The 15,317-nt window shown below is 36.9% G+C and overlaps 1 protein-coding gene across 3 annotated transcripts in view; it reads left to right on the top strand.

Moving 5' to 3' along the window:
- NFAT5 (nuclear factor of activated T cells 5) overlaps positions 1-6,644 on the top strand; it is a 136,312-nt gene extending 129,668 nt beyond the window's left edge. For all 3 annotated transcript variants that reach the window (XM_027847646.1, XM_027847645.1, XM_027847647.1), the window contains 3 exons: positions 1-609; positions 4,128-4,373; positions 4,787-6,644. The exon at positions 1-609 ends at the window's left edge or, in 2 of these variants, runs on beyond it. In XM_027847646.1, the coding sequence (XP_027703447.1) occupies positions 1-609; positions 4,128-4,363 (845 nt within the window). In that variant the 3' untranslated portion in view covers positions 4,364-4,373; positions 4,787-6,644. The remainder of the gene's footprint in view (positions 610-4,127; positions 4,374-4,786) is intronic.
- Positions 6,645-15,317: the final 8,673 nt, after the last annotated feature.

Genomic DNA, 15,317 nt, shown 5'->3' with positions numbered 1-15,317 from the left:
AGCAGCAGCAGCAGCAGCAGCAGCAGCAGCAGCAGCAGCAGCAGCAGAATATGTTATTCAGTAGTCAGAACACCATGGCTACGATGGCATCCCAAAAGCAACCACCACCAAATATGATATTCAGCCCAAATCAGAATCCTCTAGCTAGCCAAGAGCAGCAGAACCAGTCTATATTTCACCCACAGAATAACTTGGCAACGATGAGTCAAGAACAGCAGCCCATGCAGTTTCAGAACCAGAACACAGTTTCTTCCCTGCAGACCCCAGGATCCACCCAGGCCGAGCCACCCCAGCCACCTTTGTTCCATACCTCTCCCCAGATTCAATTGGTCCAAGGGTCACCTAGTTCACAAGAGCAGCAAGTAACACTCTTCATCTCTTCAGCTTCCATGTCTGCCTTGCAGACCAGTATGAATCAACAAGACCTGCAACAGCCTCCCCTCTACTCTCCTCAGAATAACATGCCAGGAATCCAGGGAGCTGCAGCTTCCCCTCCACAGCAGACTAATTTATTTCACAACACAGCAGGAGGTGCAATGAACCAATTGCAGAATTCTCCTGGCTCGTCTCAACAAACTTCAGGAATGTTCTTATTTGGCATCCAGAATAGTAAGTGGTTCTGTTTCTAGTGACGTTTTATTACTGCTCACATGTTGGATACGATGGCCTAGTAATTGTGAGTTGACTTTTTTTTTTAGCTTTGTTAAGTTTAGCTCCCATATAAGCTTTTCCCCTGGGGTATAGCCACGGACTGCAAATCTCGGCCAGCTGAAAGATGGGCCGTGTATACAACAACTACTGTGTGGATGGCTTAAATGGTCATACAGTTACTAAATACCAACTCTAGACAGCTCTTTAAGAGGATAAGTTGCAGAGAAGGTGCTGACCTCCATTGGTGGAGGGAGCTTCTGACCTGGGAGTTGCTCATGCTGACCTCACAGGTCCGGGCCCCACACTTCTGTGCTGGGCAAAATGCCAGATGCCAGAGACTCATAGATGAGGCCCTTCCAACATAGAGCTTCTGTCTTACATTTTATCTTCACAACAGTCCTGGAAAATAGGTGCCATTATCATCCTCATTTTATAGATGAAGAAACTGAGGCAGACAGATTAAGTGACTTCTCTACCGCCATACAGCTTGTGTCTAAAACAGGCCTTGAGCTCAGATCTTTCTGACTTCAGGGTCAGCACTCTATACACTCTACCCCTTTTAGGCAGTTCAGGGATGGAGGAGTGCTTCCGCCAGTGCAGAGGCAGGAAACAGAAGATGAAGTTCAGGGAACAAGTGGTAGACCAGGTTAGCTGAGACAGAAGATGTGCAAAGGGAGATGAGGTGAAGTGACCATAATAATGATAATAACAGCATGTATTTATATAGCACTCCAAGGTTTTCAGAGTGTTTCACATAGGTAACTTATTTGATCATACGCCTAACTCCAGAATAGAAAATGTGGCTCAGATCCAGACTGGAGACCTTTAAATTCCTGACAGAGTTGGCATTTTTCTCCTATAGGCAACAGCAAGCCACAGAATGTTTTTGAGTAGGTGAGAGGTATGGAAAGAGGAGTGTATCAAGAAGATTGTTTTGGTAGGTGGAAAGATAGATTTGAGGAAGGGAGAAATTAGAATCATTGAGACCAGTTGGGAGGTTCTTAGAACAGCCGAGGCTATTCTAATGTATAATGAGATTTATAAATAAATGACAGTAGTAACAATGGGAGTAGAGAGAAAATGTAAGATAGATGTAAGAGATAGAATCAATAGGGCCTTGCCCCGTTGGATTGGATATGGAAGGTAGAAGAATCAAATGAGGCTGTGGCTTGAAACCTGATAGATGAGGAGTTTGGTGGTACTATCAACTGAAACAGGGAAGATGGAGGGGAAGGAGAAAAAATTTTCAGGAATAAAATAATGAATTTGGGTTTGGACATGGCAATCTGGTTGTATCTGTTGCATCTGTCTGTATATGGTACAGTAATACAGTATACAGAAATGACTGGAATTCAGGAGAGAGTTTAGAGCTAGACACACAGATTCAGGAAGAAGCTACATAAAGGTGATGACTGAACCCCGTTGTAGTTTGAAATCCTGAAAGGAAACAACAGAGAGAGAAGAGGGGTTAATGGCTTATACCTATTTGTGACAGAGGAGGGCAAGAAGATCCAAGAAGATTGAGGAAGAGCAGCTCAACAGGTAGGAGAGCCTGGAAAGACAAGTGTTACAGAATCAATCAACAAACATTACTTGTCTTCTTTGTGCTAATCACTAAGATGAGGAAGGAAGGATTATATATGAGAAGAAAGTAACTGACATTGTCCCATGCTATAGAAGAGTTGAGTGAGAAAAAAGCATCGGATTTAGCAAATGACAGGGCATCTAGGTGGTGCAATGGATAGAGCACAGGCCCTGGAGTCAGGAGGACCTGAGTGCAAATCCAGACTCAGACACATAAGACTCAGCCCTAGATTGCCTCACCAAAAAAAAGAAAAAAAGAAAAAAAAAGATTTAGCAAATGAGATCACCAATGACCTAGAGAAGTTTCTTTAGATTGTTCTAGCTAGAAGCCACATTGCAAAGCATTGAAGAATGAATGGTGAGTATAGACAGAGACTTCTCTTTCTAAGGGCTTAACATTTCACAGGGAGGAAAATAAAGGATAGTTTGAGGGTATCAAGGAATGATTTGTGGGTTGTTTTTTGTTTTGTTTTTTTTTTAGGATTAGAAGAGACCTGAGCAAGTTTTTAGGCTGTTGGAAAGGAGCCAGCAGATGTAGACTTAGGTTGAAGATGAGAGAGTGAGAGAATGACTGAGGGAGTAAGTTTCTGAAAGAGACAGGAAGCACAAATAGAAGAGGGGAAAGCCTTAGCAAGAAGGGGTGCCTTGTTTTCTGGAAAAGGATGGATGAAGATGCAGAAGGGTTTTGAGGTGTGGAGGAGAGGAAATGGGACTAACCATAGATGGACTCAATCTCCTAAGTAAAGAGATGAGGTAGTTTACTGAAGGGTGGGGTGGTAGAGATGGAGGTCAGTTCCTGAGGACAAGTACAGATCCTTTACTGGAGAAGAAAGTAGTCAATGATGGTGCCTTAGAGTAGCATCACCTTTGCCACTGAAATGTGTTTTGGCCAATCAAGGCTGATAATTACCTTTATTGCTCTTAGAGCATTAACAGTATATATGATAGTTTCCTTTCCACTAGAATTTTATATATTGTTTATTGGGAAGTGAAAGTCAGAATGACTAGGATTCAGGAGGGAGTTTAGAGCTGGACAGAGATTTGAGAAGAAGCTACATAAAGATGATAAATGACTTAGGAAATAGAATTCATGAGATGTGGGCTCTTCCAATAGAATGTGAGCTCCTTGAGGAGCAAAGAGTATGTTTTTATCTGACTTTGTATCCCAATACTTAGCGGAGTGCTTGGCACATAGTGAATGCTAAAATCAATATTTGTTGATGATAGCTATGAGGAAAATGTCTTTGTGCTACTTAACTAGGGCTCAAATGTGGTTTTTCCTATCTACTAACTAGCAGTATCTGAAATATGTTAGATTTAAACATCAAACATTGAATTCCAAAGTTCGTAGGTATATAGATTGAGCAGGAAAGGGTCCTTAGACGTCATCTAGTCCAGTCCCCCTCATTTTTAGATATAGAAACAAAAACCCAGCAAGAGGTGACTTGCAAAGGGTCACCCAGAGAGATAGTAAGTGGCATAGATAGGATTCAGAACCAGGCCCCCTTGACTCCAAATTCAGGGCTCCTTCTAATGCGCTGCATTGTGAGAGTCTTTGTACTATCAGTGACTTATTTCTGTCATATGCTTTCTTTAGACTATATAATACTGAGTTCTCTTTTATTCTCCAACTGTGTGTGTGTGTGTGTGTGTGTGTGTGTGTGTGTGTGTGTGAGATATTTAGTTGGAGATGTACAGTAGGCAGTTAGAGGTGACTGAAACTCAGGAGAGAGATTAGGATTAGTCACATAGATTTGAAAATTTAAAAAAAAAAATCTGATCATTGAACCCTATGAGAGGGAGTTAAATATCATGAAGGGAAAGAAATGTAACAGAAAATACTTGCATTGCTTTCCACAATTTAAATGATTTTATTTTAAATGTCTCTGTAGACTGTGGCCAGCTTTTAACACCTGGACCAACAACATTGCCAGATCAGCTAATGGCTATAAATCAGCCAAGTCAGCCTCAAAGTGAGGGTCAGTCACCTGTGACAACACTTCTCTCTCAACAAATGCCAGAGAATTCTTCACTAGCATCATCCATAAACACCAACCAGAACATTGAAAAGATTGATTTGCTCGTTTCATTGCAAAACCAGGGAAACAACTTGACTGGCTCATTTTAACTGCATATGAGTAAGTATTGCATTTTGATTTACTAGTCTTGTTTCCTGCTGAATGGGATCAATTAGATTTGTCTTTAAATGACTTTAATAAGTCACACCTTAGATGAATGCTTTCAGCAGCATTTTTTAAAATTCCTGGGGTCTTGGGGCAGTTTTGACCACTTAAAGCTCAGAAGACCCAAAAGTTTTCAGATATGAATAGAATTTATTATCTCTATAGTTTAGATAGATGCCAACAGATTTCATTTCTACATCTCATAAAAACTGAATATCGAATTCCAGGAAATGCTAAAAACAGGAGAAGAAATGTCATAAATTATAGTTCTAAGGATGAAATTTTACTTTGAGATCTTTGAGGGCAGAAATAAGCTTATGAATGTATTTTCCTTTCAGCTGGTTATAATTAATTCTTCTTTTTTACAGAAATTCTGTGAAGGAAAACCCAGTTCCAGGATGCCCTTGGAGTTTGTGACTACATTTGTATTAAAGTGAATGGAACTAAGTTGCTCTATAAAAAAAATTACACCAAAAAACTGTTTGAGTAAATATATAGATTTTTACCCTCCCTGCAGAAGAGCACATTTCTGCTACTTATTGCGATGATTAATCAACAATATTATCATATTTCATATTCCTAATAGCAATAATGACTAAGAATTTATGTTTTGTGTTCCTATTTGGTAAATGTAATTGTTGTTCTCTTCCTAAGCACAGTGCCTCTATAAGGTACAGTATGAATTCAAGTCCAGTCCACTCAGTCATTATTGCTATTAGAAAATAATCCATAATGCCATTTTACTTTTATTTATTCGTTATTTTTCTTTCCCATGTCTTTTCTGGTAAGATTTTTGGAAAAAGGATACCCATAACTGAAGCTGATATCATCCAAGTGAAAAGCACAGCTATTGGTCAAAGTAAAAGAATCATGTTTTCAGTTTTCATAGAGAGCCTGAAGAGCTTACCCAATGACAAACTGTAGTAAGAATACTCAGAGAAGACAGATCAGTCTGTGTAAGCAGACACACTGTTAATGGAACTGGGAATAGCTGTAATGCTTGAAGGCTCCATGTCAGAGTTGTTCATGGTTTTCCGTATGTTTGTACAAAGACGTTAGCCTATCATTGTGCATAGAGTAGTAATGATCTTGTTCTACAAAAATGAAGGCAACAATTTATCGTAAACTTTGTTTTTATATTTTATATAGTATCCTGCCCTGTAGGAGTAATTTGAATGGCTGAAGTTTAAAGTCCTTTGTAATCTAATTTGCATTCTTCAGTCAGAATTTAACCTAACTCAGCCTTAGACCAACATTCCTTTTTTATATGTATCCATGATTTTTTTTCCACTTTTTAGTTTGGTTGTAAGCAACTATGAATACTTTACTGGCTTTAGAATCCTCTAGCAGCTTAAAGAAAATAAGACCCCTTTGACCCAAGGTGATCTAGCAAGTCCTGCAACCCAGGGAATGAGAAAAGGTCCCTTTCATAAACTGGAAGGGGTAAGAATTGACTCCAGGAAAGACAATGCATTTTTTCCCATGAACGGTGCTGTTGTAAAGTCTTCAAAAAAAAATTTTCCCTCCAATGGGAAACAAAAGCTAAGTTTTTTTTGAAATAACCACTTCTCCCTGAGCTGCAGTGACTGTCATATACTTGTCACCTCAGTGCTTTACAATTTTGAAGTGGTCACTTTCCTGATAGTTCCCATGAGCCTTAGGCTTTACAGGGTCATACTGTTCACTTAAAATGAAGAATTCACTTGTTATATCTGTAAAGAGCAAAAGAACACACTCCAGGACTTGCAGGTGTAGCACTGGTTATACAGTTTGGGTGCTTTGACCAACCCGAGGAATGTTTGCTTCTCACTACAACCTCTTGTCTGGCCACATGCTTATTTCCTATTTGCCTTGTGGCATGTAGAAAGCTGTTATTGCAGTTTGGAGCCAAACTGGTGTGTGTAGCTTCTAAATGGGGTAAAATGGTTTTGGTATTCCTGTCAGTTTCATTTTATTTTATTGTTTTAAGTACAGAAGAATAGCCTGTAAATTGTTCACCTTTCCTGTTCACTGTATTATGTTTTTCTATCTTTGTATACCCAGTTGAATTGTGTAGAATTGTGGTGGTGTTGGTTTTGTTTTTATAACTAGATTTTTCTTATTTGTGATGGTCTTTCTCTGTTATTTGTATGCTTTCTCTACCTTATCTTTGCCATATCCTTCTCTTTTCTTCTCTCACATGCATATCTCTCTCCCTCCATCCATCCCCTTACCTCCCTGTCTGCCCTCCTTTCTTTTTCCTCTTTGTCTCTGTCTCTCTCTTTCCCTCTCCTTCCCTCCCTCCTTCTCTCTTTTCCTCCCTCCCTCTTCTCCCTCTCTCCTCCCTTCTCTCTCCCCCCTCCTCCCCTTTTTCCTTCTCTCTCTGATTGAGAGGCATTGAATTACGTTTTCAGTAGTACAGGCTTCTTGCCGATATGAAGGGAACTTTTCAGAAAGAGACCTGCTCTGGGTCATTTAATTTTGAATACAGTTTTCAATCGTTCAAGTTTTGGATGGTTTATATCTAATGTGTGTTTCATTTTTTTGGAAAGCTATATTTTGTATTTAGGAAATGGTATACTATTTTGCTATTTGTACTGAGTGAGTACATTGGCATAAATATAAAAAATTTATATATATATATATATATACATATATATAAACTATTCTTTTTGCCACACATTTTTGTGGTAAATTTGTGAGTTTGTCTGATGTTCTACCACAACGTGGCGTCTGATAACAGTGAGGGGGGTTTTGTTATGTCTTTATTAAGTATTTAAGTACTTTTTGCAACAGAAATGACCTGTTCATCTGTGGCCATTCCATCAGGCAGTGCATTGTTATTAGTGGGCTAACGGCAACTTCACTGTGTTTGCTGTGTTTGTCACTCAGCAATGTGTTGGAGTAAGGAAACCAATTTTGGCAATTGTGTCATATGGTGTTTCAGCAGAATGAGCCAATCAGCTTTTGCTCACTATATATTTAATATTTTATTATTGTTATTATTATTAATTGGCTTACTTGTTCTATGCCTTTTATTTATAAATACACTAAAACCATATTACAGTTTTAATAAAGAACATTTTCCTCACCATATAATGCCCAGAGCTACATTTTAAATTCTCTGAACCAAAAAATTTTTTCTTTCCCTCCTTCTCCATTGATGGGGAGAAAACTCCCCTAGGATATATAATTCAGGATATGAAAAAGATCAGCTATAGCCCAGTGCTTCACTTCCAAAATTAAAGCCCTAATAGAGTATAGAATATCAATTATAGTATCAGAGTGATCATACCCAGCTGCTATGTAATTGGGGCATAGAAATAAAATTCTTTTGGTCAGTTTATTTCTGTGTTTTCCTAGAATATTTTCTCAGTGATAACCCAGAAGCTTCAATGAGACCCTTTTATTCACTATATTCCAGGACTGGAATATTTGGCAACACTGTGGTTATAACTTCATCTTAGAAAAAGATTGGCTTGTGTACTGATTTACCTTGTTTAGAAGAATGTTTATTATTGGGAAATAAACAATTGTCAGTGCCAAGTCACCAGGGACCAATTTCCTGTTTTACAATATCTTTTTGAAAACAGTACCCATACCTGAACTGTAGTGATTCCCAGTTTTGGGTGGAGGAAGAAAACCCAATTTTCACATGTTTCATAAATTTGGAGATTGTTTATTCAAGGGCTGTGCTGTGCTACCATATTCCTGTTAATTCGCTAATGGTGACTTTTCTTTATTTTTTACTTTGTTAAATTTACGTTATCTATTTTAGGTCAATGTTAAGTGTACAACATTCTGAACACGTGATTGGGTTACAAAAAGTATTTGTATTTTGAATGAAGGGTTAAGCTCAATGGTTGGTTTGTGCTAATACTGCTGCTTTCAAACAACTGTTACAGATGGGAAAGAAACGTTCAGTGAGCCAGCAAAGAGCCTTAGAAGAAACAATTGATCAGAATTGTTTCGTGGCAGAAGGACCTAAATATACTGTGAACCACATCTTATTTCCTTCATATTGCTATATTCAACATGTTCTTAATTTCAGCAATGAACACTTACGCTTGGAGCTTATCTGTATGTGTGAGTCTTTGTGTGTGTCATTTCCCTGGTTATTCATTCCATTATACTTTGATGCAAGTATAGAGAATGACTGGAGTTTGTTTTTATTTCTGAACTTTAGTGTAAGGGGTCACAGTTACCTTTATAAATAAAATATCATACTGCGTTTCAAGATTCACAATGTTTTTAAGCTAAAACACTTTAGTGATTTTCATTTGTCAAAAAATGAATGAAATTGAGTTTTCTATGTTTTACATTTTGAATACATTACATTGTTTAAGAAGTGACATGAAAACAAAATGTGCTTTTTTCCCCAGTAGTGAAACCTGAAAAACATCTGGAAGTAGAGACTGGAACAGAATATTGCCTTAATAATGCACAGGCCCAAATTTCAGTATGAATGTTTAGAAACATTCAGCAGATGGAATCTTAAAACTTTATGTTTTGTTGAGAAATTTTCTCTTCTAATATGTTTGCTCATTGGCAAATTAATATCCTATGAGCCAGTTAACTTCGTTCTTTTCATTGTTATGGACTGTGCCACTTTTCTGGGACAAGCCCCTTTATAGATGTATACCTTTGTCACAGTGAGGCCTGGTTGAGTAGAGGATGTGGATAACCATCACAAGTAATGGGGAAAAAGTGAAAATGTGTGCTCTGATAATGGTGAGTCACTAGTAGTGTCATCTTTGTGTAAGAAGAGTACCATGTAGTGTAGAGCAAGGTAGCTTCCATCCTCCACCTGTTTGTTTCAAAGGACTTAAAACTATAATTATTTTGAAATATTTTAGTAATAAAATGGGTAGGTAATTCTTAATATCAAGATAGTAAAACAAAATTCCTTTAGTTACAACTTCATGCAGTTCACACTTTCTATCTTCCCTACTCACTGACCTTGAGCTCCAGTTGTTTTTTTTTCCTTCTGTGCCATGTTGGTTTTCATTAGTAGATGTAGTTCAGTTCCAGTATTCTACTGCTAGCTACTTATCTGATATAATTCAAGAAGCCTTTAAAAAAGACATTTTCTAAATCCAGATTAAATACTTATTTTCAAGTGCCTTTCTTACTTTGACAATGCCATCTTTTAAAAATTTTGTTTAGCATTGCCAGAAAATGTATACCTTTACACTGATAGTTTAGTATTATCCCTTACTTTATTTCCCACTAGTCTTTTCTCTGTTTCTTAACTACTGCCTTGAAATTTTTGTTAAGAAACATTACCCGAAAAGCATTTTCCATAAGTTTTTATTCTCCTTTGTCATATAAATAAAATATTTTATTAAACTCTTTTGAGGATGAGGGGAAAGTGTATGTTTTATTATTTGGATATTATGTAAGATTACTTAGAAATGAGCTGTTTCTCATTTTTATCAATCTTGATCCACTTATAATTTATATGTGCTAATAGTGTACTTATGACATAGCACCTGTAATTCAGTACAGTTATAAGTACCAAGAAAGAGGTTTGCAAAGTGATTACCATGTTTTTAAAAGAAGAATTCAATCCCTGCAGCACAGTTTAAGGAAAATTTCACCATACCCAGATTTTTAACTAGAAAGGGTAAAATAATTCAGTATGTTATATTTCTTGTTCATTTTTCTTTGAGTATATCAGAACTTCAGTTTACCTGTTTTCAAGAACTAGCCAAAAAAAAAGTTGCACCAGAATAATTGAAGAGCAAAGGTGATTGATTCCTTTAGAACAGATGTAGTTCAGCAGTCAAACAAATTAAGCTTTGTCCCATGGCTCCCTCTTGATCTGTCTACATTTCAAACCTCAAATCAAATGTAATAGTGGAAAATTGAGCATAACTAGGGATTAGCAAAAGTTAGAGAAATTAATGGTAAAGTTAATAAGAAACAGATGAAATTCCATCATTTATTCCTAAATGATAGCTAGTACAACCTCTCATAGTTAAGAAAGCATGGATATGAGTCTCTTGGAAGGAGACACTGAGTTAAAAATCCACTGGTATGGAACTGCTCTCCTAGTATGAGTATTTTCATGACTGTTCATGGCACCTTAAGACTGCAGACCTTTATGCAGTATTTTTAATATCCAATTCACAGTATGCACTTTAATCATTACAAAGAAGTCAAGGGTGCTAAATAGTGGTCATTCTTCATTAATGAGTACTTTTTAATGATCTATGGTACTTTGTCATTTTTGTCTTGGTAAGCCAGGACACTGTGGGTATGTGACTGTATTGTGTGGGTATCTTCCAAATTATCTGTACAATTAGGATTAAGCCTTTGAAATCTAACCAGTCATAAAGGAAGAATATTAAGCATTATGAATAAATCTCTTCTGTCTTTTTAAAGTCATAAAACCAAGCACATTAAAATTTTTTGTCAACCCACGTATTTGAGAGTTAATTCCATGTGTTTTTTGTTATGTATGTAAACATATTATGGCATATAATTTTGTACGTATAGTATATGTATATATGTATATATGTATACTATATATTACTGGATCTAGCAGAAATTTTGGGGGTTTTTTTGGTACTCAACATGTAATCATGTTGATATTATATAAACTTAGGCAATTTATCCCTAAAGGTTTATGAGCAATGCTATTAAATTTCATCAATTTATTATCAATAGGATCTGTAGAAATGAAGAGTTTATGTAGATTTGGGTACACATAGACTCAGTTTGATTATAATTAATGTTCAGTTAATTATTTGGTATAACATTCTCATCATTAAAACTTACATGAAATGGCTTTGATTTAAACATATATTTGGATTATTCTGTCTTTTAATTTTTTAATGAAACTTGACAGGTGCTAAAGTCTTCTGTTCATTGAATGGGTACATTGTGGACAGTGGTGAGAAAAGCTTTTATCTTATCTACTTACCAGCATGAGATAGCCCTGCTGTGGCTGGAGCGCTTATCAAAGCAGAAATATCTTTCATTCCCTATATCCACTGAGTTGTGTGTGTGAGGTAGTCAGCAAAATGGCCAACTTGTTCTAACCTAAACAATTTCAAAAGCCATATGAACATTAATTTCTAAGGAAGTGAATTATGTTCTCATTTCTCTCAGCTATTCTCAACCTTATAATTTGTAAAGTTGATATCTTGGGCTTGCTATCCAGTTCCTCTGTGCTACCATATTTTAATTTTCTACTCTAGCAAATAAGCTGACAAGTTTAAGAAAAGCATTTATGTTGGCATCATAATTTAGTTGTTTTTTTTTTTTTGAGGTAAAACTTTTAAATATTAAAGTAACCTTCTAGGAGAATTCACAGACTGGTCTTGCTATGTACAAGAACTTAATGGAGAACACTGTGTTAGTAACGTGTCATATGTTTGTCTTAACCTATGCTTCATCTAGAAGTGAAATGAGCTATTATATTTTTCACTATGAATATTCATTATTGCTCTAATAGTTCTATGATCTTATCTACATGAATAAGCCCTCAAAAAACACAGATTGCAACCTATCCTTGCCTGTCTGTGCTGTGTGACTGTTGTTCATGTCCTTCCTTAAACTCACCAAAGAAGATCTAAAACAAATGCTAAATAAAATAAGATATAGACAATTGAATTATAAAGGCAAGTAAATTTGTTCAATAATCCATGTGCTTTCTTAATTATTCCTTACCTCCTTTCTTACTATGTACACACCATTACTTTATCTATTTGCAACTCCTAGCTAGCTCTGAATTGACCTAAGGTAAAGCACACAAATTTTTCACATTTCAGACATCCAAATATATGAAATATGTGACTTCTCAAAATTTTTGCCTCCTTTCACACTGATTACTTTGGGAAACTTAGCAATGGCAATTACATAGACACAAGATGAAGAGCCAATTTCTCCACCCTCATTTGAAAATTGCTATGGTTTATGATGCTATACATTCCTAATTGTCAAAGGTCCTGAATTTGGGAGTCATGAAGACCCAGGTTCTAGTCCTAACTTCACTACTTAACAGCTATGTGACCTTGGGCAACTTATTTAAACTCTCTAAGCCTTAGTTTCCTCATCTATAAAATGAGAAGAATAATCTGCCTATCTGAACAAGGCTGTTAGAAGACTTAAATGAGATATTACATGTAAAAACGCTTTGAAAAGTCCAAAGTGCTATCAAAATTGTAAGGGATGACCTCTTTCCTCTTTCACTGACCAGCACCCTAGTTTTGATACTCAAAGAATTCTACCAGATCTTTAGTCACCTTCTAACTGTAATTCTTATTGTAAAAACCTATCTCAACTAAACTTTAAATATCATTGAGTTACCCCAAATGTTACTTTTCAGGTGTCATTTGCTCAACTGTTATAAAATCTTCTCGGATATATTACTCTTACATGTTATGGCCCTCTGGTCTCTTTCCTTTACTAAAAATATGGTGTTTGAGATGTGTACCCTGTGATTTGTAGATGTACTTCATCACACCAAAATTGGAAAGCTTTTAGTGACTTCATATTTATTCCATTGAATTTGAGTTATTTTCTTTTGATATAAAGAATGCATCAACTCACCTTGTTCTTGCTCTCTTAGATAAGCTCCAAGCAGTTGTTCCTTTTGACTCTTCCTCCCGCTGTTCTTTTTATTTAATCTTTCGGTATTCTATAATTTTTCAGTAACCCATTCTTTAACCAAGTGGTTTATCTGCCTTTCTGCCATTTTTTTTTTTTGCTAGAGCACACTGATCAACCACTGAGCTACCTTCTTCCATTGTCCTGCAATGATGTGAAGGTAGCACCAGATGTTCTTTTGTGCATTTTGTGTATATGGCTTTCATAGTTGGGATTTTCAGAGCACTGATACCAGATGTTTTGAGTTTGTTCTCTGGGGAAATTTCATTTGCATCTATGTTTTTAGCTATCTGTGATAACTTGTTAAATATTAAAAAATATTTTGCTTCTATTGGGACATTTGTATACTCGCAACTATATTTCTGTAAACAGCTGCAGTCAAAAATAAAACATCGAAAGTTTTCTTTTTGTTGTGTTAACCGTGTCCCTTTTTTCTAAAAGAATTGTTGCATAAATAATGAGTAAAATCCTATATTGGTTGAAGAGAGGGAGAGGTTACATCCTGGATCAGACAGGTTGCAGTCCAAACTGCCTCTGAGGTCCTTGAACACAGCACTTGTTACCCAGACCCACGTAATGTATATTAGGACTAAATGAAATCCCACCATTCCTTTCAGAAGCACAAGCAGCCTGGCCCTGATACAAAGTCTGTGTTCAGGAAGTAAGGATAGAAAAATGAGTAAACAAAAGAAAACAAGGATAAAATAGAAATAAGGATAGTTAAGACACAGATCCAAAGAAGAACATCGTCTACAAGCAAAGCCTTAAAGAAAATCACACATTTGCCACAGACTACTATGAAATTCCTAGAAAAAAAATAAGATTTTAAAATGATCTAAATGAAAGCTCGAGAGGAAGTAACTGGAAGTCTACACTTGTGAAAGAAAGAGAGAGGGGGCAGCTAGGTTGCACAGTGGATAGAGCACCTGCCCTGGAATCAGGAGGATCTGAGTTCAAATTTGGCCTCAGACACTTGACACTTACTAGCCTGTGTGACCCTGGGCAAGTCACTTAACCGCATTGCTTAGCGCCACCCCCCCAAAAAAGAGGAAGGAGTGGAACTTAGTATCTCAGAGTGTGCAAGTTCATACAAATACAGGGAAAGGAGTAATAAACCTCATTTTCATTGGAACTGGCAAAGGAAAGTAGCATACACCTACAAACATAGTTTGGTGTAGAGAAACAAATTCACCAGAAAATCAGGGAATAGGGAGAGGGAGGGTGGAATCAAGCAAACCAAACCCTAGCTTCCTAGAGTGGGCTGTGAAGGGGCAGGAGAAAAAAAATAAGGAAGCACTGATATTAAGCCTTCCCTCTCACTACTGCTCTCTTTGTAAAGAGGTCTGAAGGGGATAGAGATGGGTAAAACATAAGAGGACAGGATCAAGAGAATTACACAATAATCAGGAACATAAATAGGACCCACACAACAAGCTAGAATGGATTAGAAAGCAGAATGCAACAATATGTTGTTTATAAGAAACACACAAAACAGAAGGGGCTGGAGCAAAATCAATTATGCTTCAGGTAAACGCAAAGACAGTGGGGCCATTTATGACCTCAGACAAGGCAACACATTACAAATAGATGATTAAAAGCCAAATTAAGTGGCATAGCATCTAAATGCTTAAGGACAAAATCAACTGAATAAAAGGAAGAAGTAGTATGTAGCATCCAGAATTTAACAAAGGGCAGAACGAGGTAATTCTCTGAGAGAGCTCCTTTATTAGCAAGGGCGTGCAGCCTGGTTACAAAGGGGTCTTTTGGAATCCCTTTGTGCCAAAGGTCTAGAGTCAGGGCTGACAGCATCTTTTATACCAAGGTGTGTCTTCTTTCTGATTGGCCTGACAGTGCTTCCCTCATAAACGTAAGGTAACCTGATTGGTGGACATTTTAATGCGGATGTGGGTTAAGCTCCTCTCTGTTTATTGTTGATGAAGGGGAAAAGCAGGTTAGAAAAGACAAGGACATCCCATGGGGACCGTCTTCGCTCAAACTGGCTTCTGTTAACTATGTAAACCCAAAACAAGGGTTAATGAGCATCAAAGATAATTTGGGGGCTGGGAGGAATTACCTTATTCTATTACATCCTTCAGAAAAACTGCCTGACCTCCACAGCCTGGGGTCTGAGGAAATGGATGGATTTAAATAGAAATATTCATAATAAATACTACAACCCAACATTAATTTTCCTCAAGTAAAACGATAATAATTGGGGATCTCGATGTAAACAACTTTTTCAGACCTAGACAAATCTAACCAAAAGTTAGACAAGTTCTCCAACTTAAATAGGATTTTATGTTA

This window comes from Vombatus ursinus, unplaced genomic scaffold (genome assembly GCF_900497805.2).
Source record: "Vombatus ursinus unplaced genomic scaffold, bare-nosed wombat genome assembly UNPS02005286.1, whole genome shotgun sequence".
In the NCBI taxonomy this organism is placed as follows: domain Eukaryota; kingdom Metazoa; phylum Chordata; class Mammalia; order Diprotodontia; family Vombatidae; genus Vombatus; species Vombatus ursinus.
Note: the sequence above shows the minus strand (reverse complement) of the source record. Positions and strands in the feature narration are given on the sequence as shown.